This window comes from Helianthus annuus, chromosome 3 (assembly GCF_002127325.2).
Source record: "Helianthus annuus cultivar XRQ/B chromosome 3, HanXRQr2.0-SUNRISE, whole genome shotgun sequence".
Taxonomy (NCBI): Eukaryota; Viridiplantae; Streptophyta; class Magnoliopsida; order Asterales; family Asteraceae; genus Helianthus; species Helianthus annuus.
In genome coordinates, this window is record NC_035435.2 from 124,335,851 (window position 1) to 124,361,720 (window position 25,870).

Consider the following 25,870-nt stretch of genomic DNA (forward strand, 5'->3'; position numbering starts at 1 on the left):
TTGCAGATTGCATCAATAGTTATTATTTTTTTTTCACGTCGAACACATATCAGTACTCATAAAATCCACCTAATGCTTACAATGTAGGGTTCGACCCTGCATCACTTTGATGTGGATAAACACGTAATGCCACTAGGGCGAGAGGCCATCGGCACGTAAAATTAAATGAACGCCGAACTGGGGTGGAAGAGTGAACGATGAAAAAGGAGAATGTTTATATGATGGAGAAAACTCAAACGAGAACCGTTGCAGAATCTTAGCTATGGCTGTCTTTGCTTCTATCATGGCAAAGTTTTGCCCTATGCAAACCCTTGGACCACCACTAAATGGCAAAAAACAACCTGACCCTTTGCCCTTGGTTGCACCCATGATTCCTTCTAAGAACCTTTCAGGCTTGAACAATGTTGCATCTTCTCCCCATAGTTCAGTGTCATGATGAACATGCATTATAGGTATGGTTATATGCACCCCAGATGGTATCATCATGTCTCCTAGCTGTGTCTCCTTATGGGTAGCTCGTGTAACCATGGTTCCAGGTGGGTATAGTCTAAGAACCTCATTTAGTATCATCGTCACAATGTTGAGGTGCTTTAGTCCTTCATAATGTATTTCTTGATTACCAAACACTTGCATAATCTCTTCTCGAGCTTTTGTTTGCCATTCTTGATCTAAACTCAAACAAACCATGGTCCAGACGATCAAATTTGACGTTGTTTCTGAGCCAGCGACATAAAATAGTTTGCATTCTTCGATCACATCTTCCATACTCATTCCAACTCCATCTTCTTTAATCTTTTTTATATTGGATTTGAGTAAGATCCCAAGTAAGTCATTGTTTATACCTTCTCCGATCGCCATTGCTTTCTTCCTCTTATCAATTATACTCATTAGTAGTATTCGTTGTGTGTTGTTATTTTCATTAAACTTCCTGTTTGCTCTGGTTGGTATGAACCTACAATTAAAACCAATTAGGGTGTGAATTTCCGAAACGATACAAAAACACAACACAAACATAATATGAATTATTCGCGGGTTTGAGCCTAGAATAGACAAGGTCGGGTTAGTTACTTTCGGGTGTGGACAAGTTTAGCTAAACGGTTGCTAATAGCGTCAACCCGGCAAGTTTACAAGTTGACCCATTTAACCACTTTATTTGTTATTTATTATTTATAAAATGTGTTTTGAGTAATAACTTGAACTATTTGGGTATTTTTATGTCAAAATTAGAAGTTTATAATAAATTAGCATATTTAAAAGATAATTGTTGGTGCACTACATCTGCTGATTACGTCTTGTATCGAGTCATTGTCTTAGAACGTTAGATCTGGGCTCGAAATACGAGAAATAGTGAAATGTATAGGTTTTAGAAGTTGGGCCGCTTTTAGAGTCATATTAGATAGTTGGATCGCTTTAGTGGTCATTTAATGGGCTGGACCGCTCATTAGGCTAATGAGGTGAACCGCTCGAGTGGTAACAAGTTTGGACCGCTCGAATGGCAAAGCTTATGGACCGCTTATGAGACATCTTGTATGGGCCGCTTATTGGGCCTGTCCAATAAGCGGTCCCAGATCCCTATAAATACCCTAAAGGCGATCTTGGTTAAAAACTGTTGTAGAAATCGTGCCGAAGTTCTGCCGGTGCGAGATTTGAGCTGTAAACGTTTGAAATCAGTAAAACAAGTAGTTAAAGTGATTTGCCTGCTGTTTCTACCTTAGTTTCTTGTAATTCCGCACCTGAAACCAAGGAGAAAGCCTCTGAACGACTCGTTCGGGTCAGAACACGATCCTACAAGTGGTATCAGAGCCACGGAGGAGGTTCTCTGCAGAAATTAGCCGGTTTTCATCACTTTTTCTTACTTCTACACCTTCTTTTTCTGATTCGGGAAGATTTCACGGTCGGAATTCGTTCAAATTCTCACAGATTGTGCAAAATAGTACCGTGACAAACCCTTGAAAGTTTCAAATCAAAATTCGAAGTTTTAGTGGGTCAAAATTGGATTTGAGAATGTGGACCGCTCGATCGGACTACCCTTGAACCGCTCATTCGGACGGTTGGGAACCGCTCATCCGGACGGTTGGGAACCGCTCAATCGAACAGTTCTTGGACCGCTTATACGTACGAATCGTGAACCGCTTATTCGATCGAACAGCTCTTTGAACCGCTTATCCGGACAAGGTCTTGGATCGCTCATTCGGACGTGTAACACCTCGAAATTTTGTGTCCAATGATGTGTTAACACGTGTCATTTGTTTACACATGGCATCTATAATAAATAAAGGACTAATTTTGACAAACCTTGAAAGTATGTAAATTCGAGGGTTATAAATGTCAACAAGGGTAAATATACTGTATAGTATCCCTAAATAATGCTTAAACCTTCAAACGAATAAATTATAGATCGTACAAAAACAAAACGCGGAAGAAAGTGAGAGATTACAAACTACAGGGGTTAACTGTGTCAACATGTTTAATAATACCTCTGAGTGACCCTTTAACGTTCCAAAGACTTTGTAACGGTATTATACCCTCACTAAAATAATATATATAAATCTCGCGAAGTTTCGATATGAAACGAGAAAGATACGATCGAATTCGTAGAAGAAGGATTAAAAGCGTCAACAATGAAAGTTAAGGCTTTCAGAATAATTAAATAAATAAACCGGGGACTTAATAGCGCGGGTAATTAACACGAGGCCCCTATCGGTAAATAACCGAGGGCCAAACCGCAAAGTTACCCCTTCAAAACCGAAAGGTCAGGCGAATCATTACGAAAGATTTCGTTATTAATGGCCAGATTCTGTAATAATTACAAAAAGAATTAAAAATCCTGAAATCTTAACCTTAGGCGACCCGCGTGAAGTTTAAGGATAAGTTGAGGCGGGCCGCGAGCCTCCTCAATAACGCGTCTGAAATTCTAATCCCAAGCGACCCGCGTAAAAGAAGCATGGAATGTCCATGCGGGCCGCGTAAAGTGCCCAGATGCAGAATTGTAGTAACTACTTGGCTTTTGGACCATTTGAACGATCAAACCTTAATCAAAGAGGCATGGGCACCCTACAATTGACCCATATCACTCAGGGGACATCTACCCATCATCATGATCAGTAGTAGCATGTTGTGTAATGATTTTAGGCCTTGTTCTTGGCTATAAATAGCACCATTGTGCTCATAACATTCACAACATCAAAACTCACTTCTCTGATCATTCTAAGTGCTCCCAAGCATTCTCTTCTGCTCTATAATCAAGAACACACTTCTGTAAGTCGTTCACAATCAATTTGGTCTTGCATTTCCATAGTTATAGCTCATAAACGCAACCGTCGTAACTAACGGTTGTCATTGCAATATCTTGCAAATGGTTCAGTCTTATGACGAATCAAAGATGGTTATGAGTTGGTATTTATGTGGGTATTAAACCTCTAAAATGGTTCCCCCTGATCACCACTCTAACTATGTCAATTATCGAGTCAAACGTGCGGTTAAAAAGTCAACAGAAAGCTATTTTAGCGATTTAAGCATAATCTGTAATGTATATGTTATGGAACCCGTTTTGACAATCCTAAAACATGATGATAAGTATATAAACTTGTTTGCGCTCGTTTGAATCGATCATTTACTATATTGAACCGGTTCGGAGCCGAAAGTCGCATAAGTTTGACTTTTGCTTTGACTTCGGTTCTGACCCGTTTTAGTGAGGTATAAAGATACCTTAGGACTCTCTTAGGACCAGGTCACATGTTGGTAATAACCTCTGTGGTCGGTTCATGAGTTATCCGAGTCTTTTGCGCAATTCCGTCATTCGCCTAAAAGTTGACCGTAACGGCCTTTTAAAATTAAAACGAGTATTTCGGACACGTGAACGGACCAAAACCTTGCTTGTTAAATTATAAGCATGTCCTTAAAGTTTCACGTCAATCCGAGGTCTAGAATGAGAGTTATGCTAAAAGGCGCACTTTTAAGAAAGTTTTGTATTTTACGGCGCAATTAGCATAACGCCCATCTAACCCAAGTTTTCGTCACCAAAACTTTTACCCACTATGGTGAAATAATATTTTGGGAATTTTAAAGATTTTTAATAATTTTTACCTTGCTCATAACCTGCGGTTATGGCTACGGTTCGGTAAATACCGAATATGCCCTTTTTGGCCAAAACGGGAGTTCTACAAGGTCTTTTGACCCGATTCCAGTTGCTACTAGTTTTAAATAATAAATAAAGTATTTTAAGCTTTATAAGCTGTTCGGGAAAACTCAGATTTCCTGTAGAACTCGAAAATCCCTTTTAAAGTCTTTAAAATGACCGAAAAGCCCCTGCGGGGCATAATATTTACTTAAACTCGTTACGGGCATTACGGAAGGTATCCTACTGATACCAAAATACTTTTAAGGCATATTGACTTAGGAATTAAGCGTAGGACACTTATGGTTAACCGTTTCGCCTATTTGCGCACACGGTACGGCACACGGAACTAGTTTTCGTGCAATAGCCGATATGGGTCAAATTATACTATTTGAACCCCCAACTCCAGAGTGTGAACTATAAACCCATATAAAACAAGTCACTGAACTTGTCGGGTCCAAATCATACTCCATTCTCGGTTTTCGCCTTTTCGTGCGAATTAACCATATCTACGTATCGGAATCAACCGGTTTAAGCTACGGCTAATATAAGGACCGTTAGGATTCTAAGAGGTTAATTAAAACCTTCGTTCCAGATTAGGAGCCCCAGTAAAAGCTATCGGTGACTTGATCTTAATTAAGGATTTATACTTGCAAAGGTAAATACTTTTGACTTATTTCCCCTATATGGGCTTGGGTTACGGTATATTAATACCGCTTGATTGAGCATTATATAATTCCATCGCTTAGGTGGTTAATTGATTAAATATGATTGGCTCATTTAAACAGTTTTGTTGCTTATAAGCCTTTGGGGGGTTTAATGACCGTTGTCCCGGATATCCTCGGCATCATTTTACGAAATGGCCACGACCATCGACATCCCGGTGTAGGCGTACACCCGGTATAAAGTGTCGACATTAAAACTAAAAGACGTAGCCGTTGGTTTTTATACTACGGTTTTACGCAAACGTGGTGTGTCTATAAATCTTTAACCCGGCACGACCCGGGCTACTGAACGCATAAAAGAACATGTAAAACGTTCACAAGATCATTATGAATTCTTCCCAAGTTATAAAAGAGTTTGTGCCTCGTGCATTCAAATCAATTTTAATAAACATTTTCAAATGTGTCAGTTGAATGTATTTACCAGTGTAAACTGACGTATTTTCCCCAAAAAGATTAAGTGCAGGTACCTAAACGTAATTGGCTGGTATTAGCTCCCTAGCGTCGGGATAAGCCTCGCAAGCTTGATTGCAGTATCTAATGGAACAATACTTTATCTGTATTTACGATCCACTGTGGATATTCAACTTCTGTAATACATTTTGATATTACAATCAGAGGTTGAAATTATATATTTAAATTATGCTTCCGCTGTGCATTATATAATTGTGTGGTTTGACTATATTGTTGCCAACATCGTCACGGTAATCCCCCACCGGGCCCACCGGTGAGACACGTGGAAATCGGGGTGTGACAGGTTGGTATCAGAGCCAACATTGAGTGAATTAAACACTACCCTATTGTGTTTAATCTCAGTGACACAATTGCACATACTTGAGTCTAGACAAGAACTTAGGACAAATTCGGATTTATACTCCTTTTTGTCTTTATTTTTCGATTTGATTTTTAATAAGTTTTGGAGCAGGAAAATGCCACCTGTTATATTCCGAGGAAGAGGAAGGGGACGAAGAGGCCGAGGAGAAATCGTGACACATCACGATCAAGAAGCTGGACCATCTGGTACAAGACATCCTTCGATGACACGGAGCGAAGAGCCACAACGACGAAGAGATCTTTACGAACCTGCGAGGCATTCCACTTCGCACAGCTCGACGCCATCCTACCGGCACTCCTTTGGGCCAGATTCAGAAAATAATCCCAACAACCCACAACCTTCCTTCATACCTCTACAACGTTCGGTATCGCACCGAAACTACGACGACCCTAGTCCGTACTACGTAGCTCAGTTTAATCCGGCTGACTACATACAGGAACCTTCAGGTTTTGTTCCACTAGGACCACAAGACCATTTTTCTGAAGATCCCATGGAGGAAGATGAGGATCCAACTGAACCAGCTCGTGGTACGCCCACGCATCCGATAGAAGTATCTGATGGATCTTCATATCATGGTCCGCAGTATCAAGGCCCAGACAGCTTTATGGCCTTGTTTGACCGACATGAGTGGTACAACACACCATCTCATCAGACACAACAACCGAGACATCCACAGGATCCCTCTGAGGATTCACGCTTTGAGGCAGTTACGCCACCACCTCCGCCACCGGCACAACCAGTTATACCTGATCCGCCGAGGCGTAGGAGGACCAATGCTCGTATGTCTACACGAGGAGGAGGGGGTAACCACTTCAGCACTCCTCGACATTCTAGTAGTAGCCACTATCTGCCACTACATGAAGAAGGACCTTCAAGCCCTATACAGGAAGCGAACTCCGCACCTACTGCACGAAATTCGCCACCATTTGGGTATGACCAACCCATACCAGCTTACACAGGTCCAACGGCTTACAACCCGTTTGAACCGTCACAAGCACAATACAACTACGGCTATGAGCGCGACCCATATGTGGTGTCGGCTAGATATAATGCGCGCTACCCTGACGGAGCACATGGAAACATGGGACCACCAGATTACTCAGCTCATGGGTATCCAATACCTCCCAGACCTCCAGTTCCACATCAAGCGCCGCAACCACGTTTTTCTCCTCCTGAGCAGGAAGAAATACTCCATCGACTAGATCGTGTGGAGAGAGAGTTCGAGGAAGAAAAGAAAAGCCACCGAGGATTTCTCAAGGGCTTGGCAAACCTACTAAAGGGCAAAAAGAAGAAACGTGACCACTAGCCCTTAATAGTAGTACTACTGTAATTTCTACTTTAAAATAAGTCCCTGCGTGGACAACTTATCGTATTTCAGTCCCTACGTGGACTTATCTTTAGTCCCTGCATGGACACCTATCTCATATTAGTCCCTGCGTGGACTTGTCACTTATTTTAAAACCTCTATGGAGGTATGTATTATTTGGAAGACCCGTTTAGGGCAATATGTAATTGTATTTGAGATTTTGGAATGTATGTTATGAGTTTTGTTTTAATATATATAAAAAAATAAATCAAAACCATTCCTTTTATATTGATCTGCCTAAATAAAGAATCTTAAAGGGTGAAACCTAGCTTGGGGTCTTTTAAGATCTAGTCAAGATGGTACGACCTAACTGAAAAGATTCTGATTCCCTGTTAACCTCTGTACGCATGTTAACATTCATGGCAGATGTGATTCGTTATAATCACGCACGTCATTCCTATACAATAATCCTTTAAGGATTTCAAAACCCAACTAAATGATTTATAAATCGCGGGTTAAATCACCAATGAAGGTGATCAATATTATAAAGACATCCATTAGTGATGCAACGCCTACGGGCCAGTATTATAAAAACATCCATTAGTGATGTAGTGCCTACGGGCCAATATTATTAAAACATCCATTAGTGATGTAGTGCCTACGGGCCAACCATATTAAGACATCCATTAGAGGTGTAGTGCCTATGGGCCATAATAATTGTCTTATAAGACAAAAGGCAGTAGTAGTCTATGACTCTCTGTCAGGAAGAGATAAAAGAACTACGGTTCCACTCTCTATGCCATTGATTCTCTGGAATCTCGGCTAATATTATAAAACATCATCGTGATTAGGCTTTATGCCGCCAATACTATTTATATAGTTAAAATAGGATATATTCAAATCCTAATATTTAATGTAATGAGATAATAAGTTAACCGAATATGGCCTCTGTACCATAGTTGACAAATTGTCATAAAAGACAATCACATAATAATCTCCTAAATTAAAATTTTGTTATCTTCTGTAACAGATTCAAGTTACAATGGCGGATCCCAATGGAGAGAACAGCCACACGAATGAAGATGACTATGACAATGCGTCAGTACATTTGACAGGCGCACAGCTAAAGGCTCTGATCATCAATGCTGTCCAGGCAGCTATTGATCGTCAAAATACTGAGTCTCAAGGCAGATCTGTGTCAAAACCACCCTCTAAACCAAAGACACACTCCAAACCACCATCTGAACCCAAGAAAGATGACGACAAGCATTCGTCTACTGAGCACAGCGTTCACCGCAATAGAGAATATACTGATGCGTCCAGTGCTAAGGGTTGCACCTACAAATACTTTGTATCATGTAAGCCCCGTGAATTTACAGGGGAGAAAGGTGCGGTTGATTGTATCACCTGGCTGGACGAGATGGACACGATTGTGGACATCAGCGGGTGCGCCGAGAGGGACGTGGTTAAGTTTGTGTCCCAGTCATTCAAGGGCGAGGCCCTGGCGTGGTGGAGAGCTCTGGTGCAGGCTTCAGGTAAGTCTGCCTTGTACAAAATGTCATGGGGGGAGTTTATTACCCTCATAAAAGAAAACTACTGCCCTCAGCACGAGGTTGAGAAGATCGAGGCTGATTTTGTCTCACTGGTGATGACAAACCTGGATTGTCAAGCTTATCTGACAAGTTTTAACACTATGTCACGCCTGGTGCCATATCTGGTGACACCAGAACCTCGAAGGATTGCCCGATTCATTGGGGGCTTAGAGCCGGCGATCAAGGCCAGCGTAAAGGCCTCTAGGCCAACGACCTTCAGGTCAGTTACTGACCTCTCCTTGTCTCTTACACTTGATGCTGTCCGTCTGAGGGCACAAAGGAGCAAGGAGGCTGAAAAGCGAAAACGTGAGGATGATACCTCACGAAAGTCTGGGAAAAAGCACCGTGGAAACGGTGAGGGCAAGAGAGGGTCGGAGGCAAGGAAGGAGGGGCAAGCTGATGGAAGACCCCACTGCAAGGTCTGCAAGAAACCTCACTCCGGGAAGTGTAGGTTTGCGTCTGGTTCGCAGTCGCAACAAAGGACTCCACCCTGTGGGCTATGCAAGTCCAAGGAGCATAAGACAGTGGAGTGCAAAAAGATAAAGGACGCAACCTGCTATAATTGTAATGAAATGGGGCACATAAAGAGTAATTGCCCGAAGTATGCCAAGAAGGCAGAAGAGACTAAGAAGACAAATGCGAGAATTTTTCGCTTGGATGCAAAGGAAGCGGTTAAGGACGACACTGTGCTTACAGGTACTTTTCTCGTAAATAATATATTTGCAAGAGTACTGTTCGATTCTGGCGCTGATAAGTCCTTTGTAGACCAGAAATTTTGCCAACTACTAAATATGCCTATCAAAACCCTCGACGTAAAATACGAAGTAGAGTTGGCAGACGGCACGATAGAAACCGTCTCTACCATTCTAGAAGGATGTGAAATATCCATTAGGAACCATTCTTTTCCTTTATCTCTACTTCCTTTCAAACTTGCGGGTTTTGACATCGTGCTAGGCATGGACTGGTTATCCCATAACCAGGCCCAAATCATTTGTGGCAAGAGGCAAATAGTCTTAAAGACTCCGAGTGGTGAATCTCTTACCATTCAAGGGGATACGCACTACGGATTGCCAGAAGACGTATCTATGCTGAAAGCTTCAAGGTGTTTGAACAGAGGCTGTGTAATTTACATGGCTCAGGTGATAATAGAAGAACCAAGGCCGAAGATCGAGGATCTTCCTGTCATTTCTGAATACCCCGAAGTTTTTCCTGAAGAACTACCTGGTTTGCCACCAGATAGACAAGTGGAGTTCAGAATTGACATCATTCCTGGAGCAGCTCCGATAGCAAGAGCACCTTACAGATTAGCTCCGACGGAAATGAAAGAACTGAGGACCCAGTTGGATGAACTGCTGGCGAAAGGTTTTATCAAACCTAGTTCATCTCCCTGGGGAGCTCCTGTCCTATTTGTAAAGAAGAAGGACGGATCGATGCGGTTGTGCATCGACTATAGAGAGCTGAATAAAGTTACCATAAAGAACAGATATCCTTTACCAAGGATCGATGATCTGTTCGACCAGCTGCAAGGAGCAAGCTACTTCTCCAAGATCGACTTAAGGTCGGGCTATCATCAACTAAGGGTCAGAGATGAAGATGTACACAAGACTGCATTTAGGACTCGCTATGGTCATTACGAGTTCCTAGTGATGCCTTTTGGGCTCACAAATGCACCGGCTGCGTTCATGGATCTCATGAATCGCGTGTGCAAGCCGTATTTAGATAAATTCGTCATAGTCTTCATAGACGATATCCTGATCTATTCTAAAAGCCAAGATGACCACGAGAAGCATCTCCGTTGCATTCTCGAATTACTACAGCGTGAGAAACTCTACGCCAAATTCTCGAAATGTGAATTCTGGCTACGAGAGGTCCAGTTTTTAGGACACGTTGTGAGTGAGCGTGGTATCCAAGTGGATCCCGCTAAGGTAGAGGCGGTCATGAACTGGCAAGAACCAAAGACGCCTACCGAAATTCGTAGTTTCCTGGGGTTAGCAGGATACTACCGAAGATTTATTGAAAATTTTTCGAGGATTGCTGCGCCCTTGACTTCCTTGACCAAGAAGAAAGAAAAGTACATTTGGGGCCCGAAGCAGCAAGAGTCCTTCGAAATACTGAAGCAAAAGCTAAGCAACGCACCTGTGTTGACCTTACCTGAGGGTACAGATGAATTCGTAGTTTACTGCGATGCATCACACACAGGCATGGGGTGTGTGCTTATGCAGAAGGGCAAGGTGATTGCCTATGCTTCAAGGCAATTAAAGGTGCATGAAAAGAATTACACCACCCATGATTTGGAGTTGGGTGCCGTTGTATTTGCACTGAAGTTATGGAGGCACTACCTTTATGGTATTAAATTTGTGATTTATTCTGATCACAAAAGCCTCCAGCACCTGTTCAACCAGAAGGAGTTGAACATGAGACAGCGCCGTTGGATGGAAACCCTGAATGATTATGACTGCGAAATCAGGTACCATCCCGGCAAGGCGAATGTAGTCGCCGATGCCTTGAGCAGGAAAGAAAGGGTAAAACCCATTCGAATCAATGCCAAGAGCATTGAGGTTAAAAATAATTTGATGGAAAGGATATTAGCTGCGCAGCGTGAGGCTGTGTTGGAAGCTAATTATCCTAATGAAAAGCTGGGAGTAACTGAAGAGCAGTTGACTCTTAGCAAGGATGGAATTCTTAGACTGAACGGACGTATATGGGTTCCGATATATGGAGGACTACGAGATGTTGTTCTCCAGGAAGCCCATAGTTCCAAATACTCAGTCCATCCAGGTGCTGATAAGATGTACCAAGACTTAAAGGCAAATTATTGGTGGATAGGCTTGAAAAAGTCTGTAGCCGCCCATGTAGCAAAGTGCTTGACTTGTGCTCAAGTCAAAGCCGAGCACCAAAAGCCGTCTGGCTTGCTACAACAGCCTGAACTTCCCGAGTGGAAGTGGGAATGCGTAACTATGGACTTCATAACCAAGTTACCCAAGACCAGGAAAGGAAATGATACAATATGGGTCATAGTCGATAGGCTGACTAAATCAGCCCATTTTCTACCCATCAAGGAGACGTATAGCTCCGATATGTTAGCCCAACTTTACGTTGATAAGATTGTAGCCTTACACGGCATACCTGTGTCTATTATCTCCGACAGGGATACTAGATACACATCTCACTTCTGGAAGAGTTTCCAGCAATCTTTGGGCACGCGTTTAAATTTTAGTACGGCTTACCATCCACAGACGGACGGTCAAAGTGAGCGTACTATACAAACGCTAGAAGACATGCTTCGTGCATGTGCGATCGATTTAGGTGGTAACTGGGATAAAAACCTACCCCTGATCGAATTCTCCTACAATAATAGCTACCACACCAGCATAAAGGCTGCGCCTTTTGAGGCATTATATGGTAGGAAATGCAGATCGCCTGTTTGTTGGGCGGAAGTAGGAGAGGTCCAATTATCGGGACCAGAGATTGTTTTCCAGACAACGGACAAGATTGTCCAGATTCGGGAACGTCTCAAGGCTGCCCGCGATAGGCAGAAGAGCTACGCTGATCCAAAGCGTAAGGATTCTCACTTCGAAGTGGGTGAAAAAGTATTACTTAAGGTGTCACCCTGGAAGGGGGTGATGCGTTTCGGCAAGAAGGGCAAATTGAGTCCGAGATACATAGGACCTTTTGAGGTCATTGAACGAGTCGGATCAGTTGCCTATAAACTAAACTTGCCTGAAGAGCTCAATGGAATTCACAATGTGTTCCACATCTGCAATCTCAAAAAGTGCTTCGCCGACGAATCGTTGGTGATTCCACACACAGATGTGCATATAGATGAGAGCTTAAAGTTTATAGAAAAACCTTTGTCGATTGAAGATCGACAGGTGAAGAAGCTTCGCAGAAAGCACGTACCGATTGTAAAAGTCAAATGGGATGCTCGTAGAGGTCCTGAATATACGTGGGAAGTCGAAGCTACAATGAAAGAAAAATACCCCTATTTATTTGAGTAAATCTCGGGTCGAGATTTATTTTAAGGGAGTGAGGATGTAACACCTCGAAATTTTGTGTCCAATGATGTGTTAACACGTGTCATTTGTTTACACATGGCATCTATAATAAATAAAGGACTAATTTTGACAAACCTTGAAAGTATGTAAATTCGAGGGTTATAAATGTCAACAAGGGTAAATATACTGTATAGTATCCCTAAATAATGCTTAAACCTTCAAACGAATAAATTATAGATCGTACAAAAACAAAACGCGGAAGAAAGTGAGAGATTACAAACTACAGGGGTTAACTGTGTCAACATGTTTAATAATACCTCTGAGTGACCCTTTAACGTTCCAAAGACTTTGTAACGGTATTATACCCTCACTAAAATAATATATATAAATCTCGCGAAGTTTCGATATGAAACGAGAAAGATACGATCGAATTCGTAGAAGAAGGATTAAAAGCGTCAACAATGAAAGTTAAGGCTTTCAGAATAATTAAATAAATAAACCGGGGACTTAATAGCGCGGGTAATTAACACGAGGCCCCTATCGGTAAATAACCGAGGGCCAAACCGCAAAGTTACCCCTTCAAAACCGAAAGGTCAGGCGAATCATTACGAAAGATTTCGTTATTAATGGCCAGATTCTGTAATAATTACAAAAAGAATTAAAAATCCTGAAATCTTAACCTTAGGCGACCCGCGTGAAGTTTAAAGATAAGTTGAGGCGGGCCGCGAGCCTCCTCAATAACGCGTCTGAAATTCTAATCCCAAGCGACCCGCGTAAAAGAAGCATGGAATGTCCATGCGGGCCGCGTAAAGTGCCCAGATGCAGAATTGTAGTAACTACTTGGCTTTTGGACCATTTGAACGATCAAACCTTAATCAAAGAGGCATGGGCACCCTACAATTGACCCATATCACTCAGGGGACATCTACCCATCATCATGATCAGTAGTAGCATGTTGTGTAATGATTTTAGGCCTTGTTCTTGGCTATAAATAGCACCATTGTGCTCATAACATTCACAACATCAAAACTCACTTCTCTGATCATTCTAAGTGCTCCCAAGCATTCTCTTCTGCTCTATAATCAAGAACACACTTCTGTAAGTCGTTCACAATCAATTTGGTCTTGCATTTCCATAGTTATAGCTCATAAACGCAACCGTCGTAACTAACGGTTGTCATTGCAATATCTTGCAAATGGTTCAGTCTTATGACGAATCAAAGATGGTTATGAGTTGGTATTTATGTGGGTATTAAACCTCTAAAATGGTTCCCCCTGATCACCACTCTAACTATGTCAATTATCGAGTCAAACGTGCGGTTAAAAAGTCAACAGAAAGCTATTTTAGCGATTTAAGCATAATCTGTAATGTATATGTTATGGAACCCGTTTTGACAATCCTAAAACATGATGATAAGTATATAAACTTGTTTGCGCTCGTTTGAATCGATCATTTACTATATTGAACCGGTTCGGAGCCGAAAGTCGCATAAGTTTGACTTTTGCTTTGACTTCGGTTCTGACCCGTTTTAGTGAGGTATAAAGATACCTTAGGACTCTCTTAGGACCAGGTCACATGTTGGTAATAAACTCTGTGGTCGGTTCATGAGTTATCCGAGTCTTTTGCGCAATTCCGTCATTCGCCTAAAAGTTGACCGTAACGGCCTTTTAAAATTAAAACGAGTATTTCGGACACGTGAACGGACCAAAACCTTGCTTGTTAAATTATAAGCATGTCCTTAAAGTTTCACGTCAATCCGAGGTCTAGAATGAGAGTTATGCTAAAAGGCGCACTTTTAAGAAAGTTTTGTATTTTACGGCGCAATTAGCATAACGCCCATCTAACCCAAGTTTTCGTCACCAAAACTTTTACCCACTATGGTGAAATAATATTTTGGGAATTTTAAAGATTTTTAATAATTTTTACCTTGCTCATAACCTGCGGTTATGGCTACGGTTCGGTAAATACCGAATATGCCCTTTTTGGCCAAAACGGGAGTTCTACAAGGTCTTTTGACCCGATTCCAGTTGCTACTAGTTTTAAATAATAAATAAAGTATTTTAAGCTTTATAAGCTGTTCGGGAAAACTCAGATTTCCTGTAGAACTCGAAAATCCCTTTTAAAGTCTTTAAAATGACCGAAAAGCCCCTGCGGGGCATAATATTTACTTAAACTCGTTACGGGCATTACGGAAGGTATCCTACTGATACCAAAATACTTTTAAGGCATATTGACTTAGGAATTAAGCGTAGGACACTTATGGTTAACCGTTTCGCCTATTTGCGCACACGGTACGGCACACGGAACTAGTTTTCGTGCAATAGCCGATATGGGTCAAATTATACTATTTGAACCCCCAACTCCAGAGTGTGAACTATAAACCCATATAAAACAAGTCACTGAACTTGTCGGGTCCAAATCATACTCCATTCTCGGTTTTCGCCTTTTCGTGCGAATTAACCATATCTACGTATCGGAATCAACCGGTTTAAGCTACGGCTAATATAAGGACCGTTAGGATTCTAAGAGGTTAATTAAAACCTTCGTTCCAGATTAGGAGCCCCAGTAAAAGCTATCGGTGACTTGATCTTAATTAAGGATTTATACTTGCAAAGGTAAATACTTTTGACTTATTTCCCCTATATGGGCTTGGGTTACGGTATATTAGTACCGCTTGATTGAGCATTATATAATTCCATCGCTTAGGTGGTTAATTGATTAAATATGATTGGCTCATTTAAACAGTTTTGTTGCTTATAAGCCTTTGGGGGGTTTAATGACCGTTGTCCCGGATATCCTCGGCATCATTTTACGAAATGGCCACGACCATCGACATCCCGGTGTAGGCGTACACCCGGTATAAAGTGTCGACATTAAAACTAAAAGACGTAGCCGTTGGTTTTTATACTACGGTTTTACGCAAACGTGGTGTGTCTATAAATCTTTAACCCGGCACGACCCGGGCTACTGAACGCATAAAAGAACATGTAAAACGTTCACAAGATCATTATGAATTCTTCCCAAGTTATAAAAGAGTTTGTGCCTCGTGCATTCAAATCAATTTTAATAAACATTTTCAAATGTGTCAGTTGAATGTATTTACCAGTGTAAACTGACGTATTTTCCCCAAAAAGATTAAGTGCAGGTACCTAAACGTAATTGGCTGGTATTAGCTCCCTAGCGTCGGGATAAGCCTCGCAAGCTTGATTGCAGTATCTAATGGAACAATACTTTATCTGTATTTACGATCCACTGTGGATATTCAACTTCTGTAATACATTTTGATATTACAATCAGAGGTTGAAATTATATATTTAAATTATGCTTCCGCTGTGCATTATATAATTGTGTGGTTTGACTATATTGTTGCCAACATCGTCACGGTAATCCCCCACCGGGCCCACCGGTGAGACACGTGGAAATCGGGGTGTGACAGGACGGATAATCCTTGACTCGCTCGAACGAACTAGTTCTGGACCGCTTATCTGGACTGGTTCTGAATCGCTTATTTGGACTAAGTGTGAACCGCTTATCTGGACTGCTTATCAGTCAAAGTCTGATCCAAGTGTAAATCGTGCAGTTTCGCTTAACCAAATCATGGGGTTCAATATCTTTAACATGACTCAAGAAGAATGTGATAGAAGAAGAGTACTAACGAAAGAATTTGATTCATTTTCAGGTTTTCCAGGAGAAAGCACAAGATGTATCATTGAGAGATATATACATCTTGTTAATTCAATGTCCGAAGTTGGTTTAACCAAAGCATCAGAGGAACGGGTCGAAAAATTTGTCAGTGCGTTACCTCAAGAAGAATGGGAAAGTTATATCTTAAAATTAAAACATTCTGAAGAATTTTCTAGTCTGACAATTAGTCAACTCATTGGAAAAATTGAAGAACAGATGAAAATTAACGATGAAAAGAAAGAGGAAGCTTCAGAAATCAGAGAATCTGTAAAGTCTGGATCTTTAAGTTCTACATTAGGATGCTCTAAATGTGACAACTTGAAGACAAACAATGACAAACTCATGAGAGACACAAAAAGTTTGACATCTGAAGTCAAAAAGTTGAAACACGAGAAGCATGCTGCTGAAAAACAGATTCTTATGGTTCAGAGTATTTGTGAGAAACTGAAAGCTGAAAATGACAAACTGTTGGATGGTTTGAACAGTTTGACTTTTGAGAATAAGAAATTGAAAGAAAAAGAAAAGGTTTTTGGAGAGAAAATTAAGAATTTTGAAATTGAAAAATCAAAAATTGAGAAAGATTTTCAAAATCAAATGAAAATTCTTGAAGATGGGAGAAATGTGTTTAGTAAAAACAACATTGAAAAACAGAAAGTGTTAAATTCCCATCTTCAGAAAATCATTAAACTTGAAAAAGAAGGTGAGTACGCTCAAGTGAAAATCAAAAAGTTGGAAAAAGAACTTGAAAGCAAACAGAAATCATCAGAAGATGAAGATTTCTGGATCAAGTTAGAAAACAAAAACCTGAAAGCGAATGAATCAAAATTTCAGGAACAGATAAAAGTTTTGATGGATGAAAAATCTGTTCTTGAAAATTTGAAGATTGAGAATGAGAAAACTATCAAGTCTCATTTTGGGAGAATATCTCAGCTTGAAAGTGAAGCTGAGAATTCAAGGAACAAAATTGATGAACTTGAGAAGAAATTGAAAGGTTTTGTGACTAAATCTGACGGTTTGAATTTTCCCTGTCCAAAACCAATCAACTCTATGCCGATAAGTGAAAAAGTTGAAGATTGTGATGAGAAAACTGATGATGAAAATGAGGAATTTTATTCAGCAGATGAGTCTGAGATAGAATCTGATGCTGAAATTAAGAAAAAGGAGAAATTTTTGAAATTAAAAGAAAAATTTCAGAAAACTGTTTTACACTCGACTGAAAAGGGAGAATGCTCTAAGCAGAAACCTGTGAAGAAGATTATAAAACAGAAACAAAAATTTAAAAATGAAGGAAAAAACTCATCAGTTAAATCATCCAATCGCAATCAGAAATCAAAAGATTTAAAAAATGAAAATTCAAAAATTGTTGGGTGCAGGACAGATCACAGTGCTTCAAAGTCAAATTCAGCAAAGTTGAGGAAGGAATATCACCAAGCCAAACAATGCTTTGATCTGAGCGTTTGGACTAAAAATGGTGATAGGTACGATAACAGAATGTGTTATAGTTGTGGATATCATGGACACATTGCTGTTAACTGCCGGTACTGGAGATATGAGACCAGGAGGTGCTTTAATTGCAATATCAAAGGTCACATTGCTAGAAAATGCCCAAGGAAATCGAATGAAAGATTGAGGGCTAATTCTCAAAAATCGGCAAAAATTCCAGTCAAAGTCAAGCCCCAGGAACAGAAGGTTTTGAAACCTAAAGTTCAAGAACAGTCAACTCAAGAAACGAAAGTGAAGCTTTCGCAGGGGCAGAAAGACCGACTGAGGAAGAAAAGAAAGAAAGCGAGAGAATATCTCGAGAAGATTTTGTCCTCGGGTTCACCAAAGAGAAAGAGTAAAAGTTCTGATGAATCAATTTCCTCGATTGCAAAGTCTTGCAAGACAGATTCATCAGATACAAATCTGAGGACTAAAGAGGAAAAGAAGAAAAAGGAGAAGGTCGGCGATGAATCTGACAGATCAAAGTCGGACAAGCCACCTGCAGGCAATGATTCTGGTTCGTTAAAACCAGAGGAGCCATCGGTTGAGGTAAAAAAGGAGAATTCAGGTTTAGCAATGGATGATGCAAATTTTCCACCATTGTTGAACAAGAATTCGAAATCACCCAAGGACCGTCAGGCTTGGGTGAATCTGTTTAAATGAAAAACCTGACTTGCCGGAGATCCCAAGATGGTATCGTGGATCATGAATCGGCACATTTCTTGAGAAATTTCACTTTGGTGATTTTTCGCCTCAAATGTGGTAAATCAGGGACATTAAGTTGTACTTGATTTTCTACAGGTGGTTTATGATAAACTGGAAATGATAAATCTTTAAAAGGTTTGAAGAAAACAAGATGATGAGATAACCCCAAATCTACAAATGGTTGGAACACAAACTAATTTTTCCGGAAAAACCATTTTGATTGAAACAAACTTAAGTGTTTTGAAATCATTATGGGAAAATAGTTTGTTGTGATGAGGAGTTCTGATTGTTTTTGCACAAGAATGGTGAATTGAAGTAATTCACATAATGTTGTCATATTTTTTTTTTGTATAGTTGGTTTTCAATTTTTTTTTTCTCTCAGAAAATCAAAATTGAAATATATTTTGATTTTAGGGGGAGTAATAAAATTTTGAAAAATTTAAAAAATTGAAAAATGAAAATGAGTTTTGTTGCAAAAAGAGGAGATGATAGTACATCGGTGGACTATCACAGCATGCTAGAGATTTGTAAAGACAAAATTGTTTTTAAACAAGTCTTACTAATAATGTGTCAGTAGGCTTCACACAGTTAGTAAATTGTATTCGAGATATAAACATAAAATCAAAACTTACTTATTTTGTGGGGAACACTACTTGGATATATAGGTAACCCCTGAAATCTCGTCTGAAAGGTTTCTTATTCTGGAATACTAGGTTCTTGTACTCAAATGATGTCTGGGGTATTATTCCGGGACTTCTGCTGAACGGTAGTTCTGACCTAGTCCCTGGCTAATACTTTCTTCATATGCTTGAAACATAGCATAAAAGCCCTCAGCTGATTAGACAATAAAATTGATGATCAGTTGTTGTAGCTAAAAAGATCCTCTAAAGGGGACCCACTGCTAAGTCGAAGCTGATATCTCTCTGCTGAACGGAAGTTCTGACCTGAGATCCCTCAGTTCTCGCATTTTTCCCCTAATTTATATACAGATATCATTTGTTGTTATACTTACCTGTAGATCAGAATATTGGGATCTGGATACGGGAGTATATTCAAGAGGTGGGACACTCAAATAAGTCTAAGTTCTAAAACATTAAATACGTATCTTGAATTGATTGAAAACTTGTGTAGAGGTTTAAGTGGACAACAATACTGACAATCAGAAGTAAATTTGTTTTTTAACATTTGCTGATTAATCAAGATCAACGGTGTTGGTGATATGTCTAAAAAACTGATATGATCCTCTTGCACAATCTCTCAAAAATAGTGTTCATTTCTGTATTGTTCAAAATTCAAAAATCCAAAAATATTGTATTTTTGTTTGATATTTGAAAACTACAAAAAGATTTTTTGACAACAGAGTGTGAAGAACTGATATTTGACATTTCAAGTGCTAAACATGTTGAACTTGTGGTTTGGGAGAGAGTGTTAAATTGTGAAGATTTGAAATGCAAAATTGGTTCATTAACTTGATGACTAAGTTGAATGGTAACCTACAGTTTGATCTTCATAATTTTTCTTATATGATTTACCGATTCATTAAGTTGAACTTCAAATTATATTAGTTTGTGATAGTGTGTTTGAGTTTTGCAGGTTTCTGATCCTGTTGCTACGAATAGCCAGGAAACACATCAGAACCAGAGGAGAGCTTAAAACAGAGAAAGCCAGGAGTTGATTTCAATGGTGATAACGATTTCCAGACAGAGATCCTAGCATTATGATAGGGGAAGTCTGATGAAAGTTAGAGCCAGAGAATGATCCAGGCATGTGATTCCAGGAAGGAATTCCTGAAGAAGATATTATTCCAGGCTGAGTTCCTGAAGAAGGCCGAACAAGATTGAAGGCTGGTGATTGTTTGAAGACTCTCACTGAAGATTCCGTCAACATTCAAGGGGGAGTCATCTGTTGGTGCAGCTGTCTGTCGACTACATCTTCGTTCGTGTCTTAGAATGATAGAATGACAAAGAGAGAGAGAAGCCCGAAGACTGATCAAGACTGAAGAACTAAAGACAGCATTGTTGTGACTCGATAGTCGACTCCATCAACATCTGAGGGGAGTCTGTTGGTGCACTACATCTGCTGATTACGTCTTGTATCGAGTCATTGTCTTAGAACGTTAGATCTGGGCTCGAAATACGAGAAATAGTGAAATGTATAGGTTTTAGAAGTTGGGCCGCTTTTAGAGTCATATTAGATAGTTGGATCGCTTTAGTGGTCATTTAATGGGCTGGACCGCTCATTAGGCTAATGAGGTGAACCGCTCGAGTGGTAACAAGTTTGGACCGCTCGAATGGCAAAGCTTATGGACCGCTTATGAGACATCTTGTATGGGCCGCTTATTGGGCCTGTCCAATAAGCGGTCCCAGATCCCTATAAATACCCTAAAGGCGATCTTGGTTAAAAACTGTTGTAGAAATCGTGCCGAAGTTCTGCCGGTGCGAGATTTGAGCTGTAAACGTTTGAAATCAGTAAAACAAGTAGTTAAAGTGATTTGCCTGCTGTTTCTACCTTAGTTTCTTGTAATTCCGCACCTGAAACCAAGGAGAAAGCCTCTGAACGACTCGTTCGGGTCAGAACACGATCCTACAATAATTACTTACAAAACATAAAAAAATGTAATATTAAAGTTTAAAGTATTAATATGTAAAAAAAATGGAACCTATTCTTCCAGCTAAACAGGTCGTATTCATGTAAACTAGCAGATGTTCCTGTCGTATAGTTGATATGTGAGACATTTTTTTGGGTTCATTTCAGGGTCGGGTTCTTGTTAATTTTTTTGGTTTACGTTGGGCTTAACACACTAACCCACAAACATGACCCGCTTGGCAAGCTAGAAACCAACCAATTTAGCAAATGTATATCAGATTAACATATTAACATGAGTAAATCATCATTGTTGTCACCTTCCTCCGGGAAGATGAACTGTAAGCAACCGTTGTGTCATAAGATCGATTTGTTCTTTCTGAATTCTGAATATTCTTTGTCCTTCCTCATAACAGCTGCCGAATGCAGTTCGTGAAATAACATCTCCAGCTAAGTTATCGATATAAGGCCACACATCGATTTCCGCTGAGCCACTTTCGACAGTCAACAATTCCCATTTTTTGATCATGTCGGTACAACTCGAACAAATCATGGAGAACATACTCTATAAGTCCATCAACACAACAGTTTTTTAGATTTTATAGATGAAGTATGAATTTCTATTTTTGTAAAGTGGTAATTTTGAAAGAATGTGACTACATGAGGGTATGGTTTTAAAAAGTTTTCACATGAAATAGAGTTGGGGAGTTAACAGGGTCAAGGGAGACATCTCAGAAACTTTTTGATTTTCATTTTTTTTTCTTCTTTTAGTTTTCATTTAACATTTAGTTTAGTTATTTCTCTAATGCCATTTTATATCTAGTATTTTTTTTAAATCTAAATACACAAAACAATCGTTTCTGTTCTGATATTAATTTATTGAAAACCGAGTTGCATTTAAATTAAATAAATCTTTTTTGGTTTTGTAATATTAAAAAATATATTTTGTTTTTTATACAACTTGGTTTTGTATAAATGTTGTATTGAAAGATAGAATAAAAAATATATGTACTTAGATTTATTAATAATGCATGTTTAAAAAAAATTAAATAGTAAAATGCCAAAAGAGTCCCTGATGTTTGGTTATATTTGCTTATTTCATCTAAAATAACCTTTTTGTGCATTTAAGTCCTTCAGGTTTGTGTTTTATTATCATTTTCATTCAAACCACTAACTTGGTTTTTTTTTTCGTTAAGGTGAATAACATTTTTGTCCTTTTGAATGGAACAAGCAAATATAAAACCTTAGGGACGATTTCATTCATACATTTTTCTTTTATAATTTTTATTATTTGTTTCCCCCTTGTATAGCTTAACGTTTATTATTTTTAATAACTTCTTCGATACATATATGTTTCACAAAAGGCATTTTGATTAAAAAAACAAGTTACATTATTTATCAAAATCCATTGAAATACCCATTTAAATTTTATGAACATATTTTTGATCCATTACCCAACCCACCATTGAAATACCAATTAAAAAAATTATAAACATGTATTTTGACTTTTTGTGTGTTTGTTATCAAGTATGATTTAGGTGGTATCATCTTTTCTCATTTCTTTAGCTTCTCTGAATCCAACTTTTTAGAATACTTGGCTTGTGTATCTTTTGATATTCAACTTAAGCTACCATTTTAGTAGGATTTATCTTTTTTGTTTGTTTCTTATGCATGACTAAAAACTATAACATTAAAGATATTCATTAGATATTATTAGTGGCGGATCCAGAAGCAGAATTGTTAAGTTGTCATTTCTGTATCACTATATAATAATATTTTTCGGTACGATTCAAGTCGAGTCGAGTTGTATAAAATTTTAATTGGTATTTCAATGGATTATGATAAATAATATAACCTTTATGTTTTATCAAAATGTCTTTAGTGAAACATATATAAATATATACGGAAGAAGTTATTAAAAATAATAAACATTAAGGCTTAAGCGATATAAAGGGAAAACAAGTAATAAAAAATATAAAACAAAAATGTAAGAGTAAAATGTCAAAATCGTCCATTAAATTTGGTCGTATTTACTTGTTCCATCCAAAAGGAAAAATGCATTTCACCTTAACATAAAAAATAAGTTAAGTGATTTATATGGTAATTGTAATAAAACGCAAATCTGAAGAAGTCAAACGCATAAAAAAAGTCAATTTGAATGAAATATGACTAAACTTAAGATACGATGACATTTTACTAAAAAATAAATTTTAGATGTAAATTAAAAAAGAAAAAGTCAAAGGGCAACTCATTTGTGAAAACTTTTCAAAACCATAGTCCATTTTATCTTAGTGGCAAACTAACCTCCTAATTTACTCTTATTAATTATCAATACATGTACATTGTGGGATTTGAACCTAGCAACTCAGTGTAAGGGTATATGGGGCACTATGCGGGGAGTGATGCGGTGACCCCAGTCCCCGAGCAGGAACATCACCGCCATCACCGCGGGGAGCGAAATCGGTGAGCAGGATCGGTGTGTATTCACCAATGAGGGGATCGAGGTTTAAACGGCTATATAGCCGTTATACATTTAAAAAAAATTCCTAACCCCTATAAATACTACCTCTTTAATCTTTTTATTTTTCAAACCCAAAACAACTCTCACGCATTCAACTCATCTAATTTTTTTAACCAATCTTTAAAAAAAATGGATTCCAAGTTCCCGTTTTTTTCTCCCCTGCCCGACTTTTCCGACGATGAAGATTCATCGTCAAGCGATGGTAGTTTAATTTTCTTCCAAAATCTCATCCAACAAGCGGAGCTACTAGACACGGCATCGTCTAGTAAAAAAAATGTCCGTCGAGATCGTGTGGGAGGCCACGAAACACTCATGGCCGATTATTTTGTCGAAAATCCAAAATTTAATGCCGATATTTTTCGTCAGAGGTTTCGTATGTCCAAGTCTTTGTTCCTAAAAATTGTTAGTGACGTGGAAGCGAATAACGAGTGGTTTCAAGAAGGCGTGGACGGGAGAATGAAGAAAAGTTTCACGGCGCTGCAAAAGGTTACTTCTGCGATTAAACAACTTGCAACCGGTAACCCACCAGACGAAAATGACAAGTATTTAAATATGGCTGAAAGGACCTCTCGTGAGTGCCTTGAATATTTCTGCGAGACGGTCTGTACAATGTATGCCGGTGAATTCTTACGTAGACCAACGAGCCACGACGTTGCGCTATTGTATCAGGCTCATAAGGAGAGACATCACCTACCTGGTATGTTGGGTAGTCTGGATTGTACACACTTCGTCTGGAGAATGTGCCCCACAGAATTGCGTGGACAATATATATGAGAGGCGATCATCAATACCCGACAGTTATGTTAGAGGCGGTGGCGTCTCAAGATTTGTGGGTTTGGCATGCTTTTTGTGGCCCGGCAGGTTCACAAAACGACATCAACGTGCTCCAACAATCTCCGTTATTTCTTACTCAACGAAACGGAACGGCGCCAAATTGTCCATTTCAGGTGAACGACCACTTATACAAACGCGGGTATTATTTTACTGATGGGGTCTACCCTAGCTGGTCCGTGTTTGTGAAGTCTTTTCCATATCCTCACATCCCGAATGAAAAAAAAGTTCAAGAGGCAACACGAGGCCGCAAGAAAAGATGTGGAACGGGCGTTTGGTGTGTTAAAGACGAAGTGGGAAATACTAAATTGTCCAATGCGTTCCAAAACGGTGAAAAAGATAAGGTCCATCGTGTATACGTGCATTATTTTACATAACATGATTATAAAAGACGACGGAAGGGCGATAGTACCGGTACACATTCAAGATCCTCCAGTCGAACCCGTCTTCGATGATACAGCTTATAGCGAGCTCATTGACGAAGAAACGCATCGGAGACTAAAACACATCTCGGACGTTTAGATCTACCTCACCTTGAAGTGAGTTCCGACGACGAGTAGTTTGTTTTTTTATTTTTCTAGTTTGAATGTAATTTTTATTTTTAATTTAATGAAATGTCTTTTATTAAATTTTATTTAATTTTTGTTTAATTTATAAACATGCATAATTACAACAAATAAAAAAAACAAAAAAAAAAATAAAAAAGCAAGTCCCCTAAGAGAGGAGTGCCGCCATCAAATTGAGGGTGTGAGGGGAGTTAAGAGGGGAGTTGACGTGGTGCGTGCTGATTGGCCGTGCGTAAGAGAGGGGACTCCCCTAAGAGAGTAGTGCCCCTCTCACCCTAATTACAATGTTTCAAAATCCCTTTTTTTTTACTCTATAAATAAGGTAAATTCGTACGTTAGCACTGACCTTGATGTTTTCAAGATGAAACGCCGGGTTGATTATTTTACGATGTTTGATCCATTTGTGACCTTCCGTGACAACAAGTCCACCTAAGATGCTATCTCGTATCGGCTCTGGATGTGGCTTCTGAAAATCGTCGGGTGTTGATAAAATCTTCTTTATAAGGTCTGGATCCGTTACGTAAATCCGCGGGATTGGTCCGAACCACATAAATGACCTTTTTCCTATCAAACGACTCAAAGATTTCATATATAGTCTAATAAAAAGGGGGAAAATACTTTACCATTTCATAATTTGGATACAAAAATAATTACCATATTTGGTGATTACGTGATGATCAAAAGGAAGACAATGTGAAAAGATATCATGGGAGATTTGAATATGCTTTGGTTTAGCTTCTGTCATCATTGTTGCAAGGTCTTTTATGTCACCAATCAATAACCTGTACGGATTACCTTGATACCCTTGTTCTCTCAGCCACTTCTCTAGTTTCTTTGGCTTCAACCATGTCCAGTTTAGTACTTTCCAACCCCACCTCACTATCAAACCTATAACAATGGCGATCACAACTTTACCCACTATTGCCACCAT

At 39.3% G+C, this 25,870-nt stretch overlaps 1 protein-coding gene across 1 annotated transcript; it reads right to left on the bottom strand.

The window, feature by feature from the left end:
• On the bottom strand, nt 1–25,870 carry LOC110931858 (cytochrome P450 CYP72A219). The gene is made up of 4 exons (XM_022175231.2): nt 25,594–25,870; nt 25,286–25,503; nt 21,342–21,586; nt 1–952 (listed from the first exon to the last, which is right to left on the bottom strand). The coding sequence occupies exons 1-4, from the start codon at nt 25,868–25,870 to the stop codon at nt 133–135; spliced, it is 1,560 nt and encodes a 519-aa protein (XP_022030923.1). The 3' UTR covers nt 1–132.

What these genes read in the sequence shown, in the direction of transcription:
- LOC110931858 (XM_022175231.2), bottom strand. Translation starts at nt 25,870, where the DNA reads ATGGTGGCAATAGTGGGTAAAGTTGTGATCGCCATTGTTATAGGTTTG. An exon ending in TTCATCTTGAAAACATCAAG is followed by an intron (nt 21,587 to 25,285) that starts GTCAGTGCTAAC and finishes ATGGACTTATAG; the next exon opens with AGTATGTTCTCCATGATTTG. An exon ending in GTTCATCTTCCCGGAGGAAG is followed by an intron (nt 953 to 21,341) that starts GTGACAACAATG and finishes TTTTAATTGTAG; the next exon opens with GTTCATACCAACCAGAGCAA.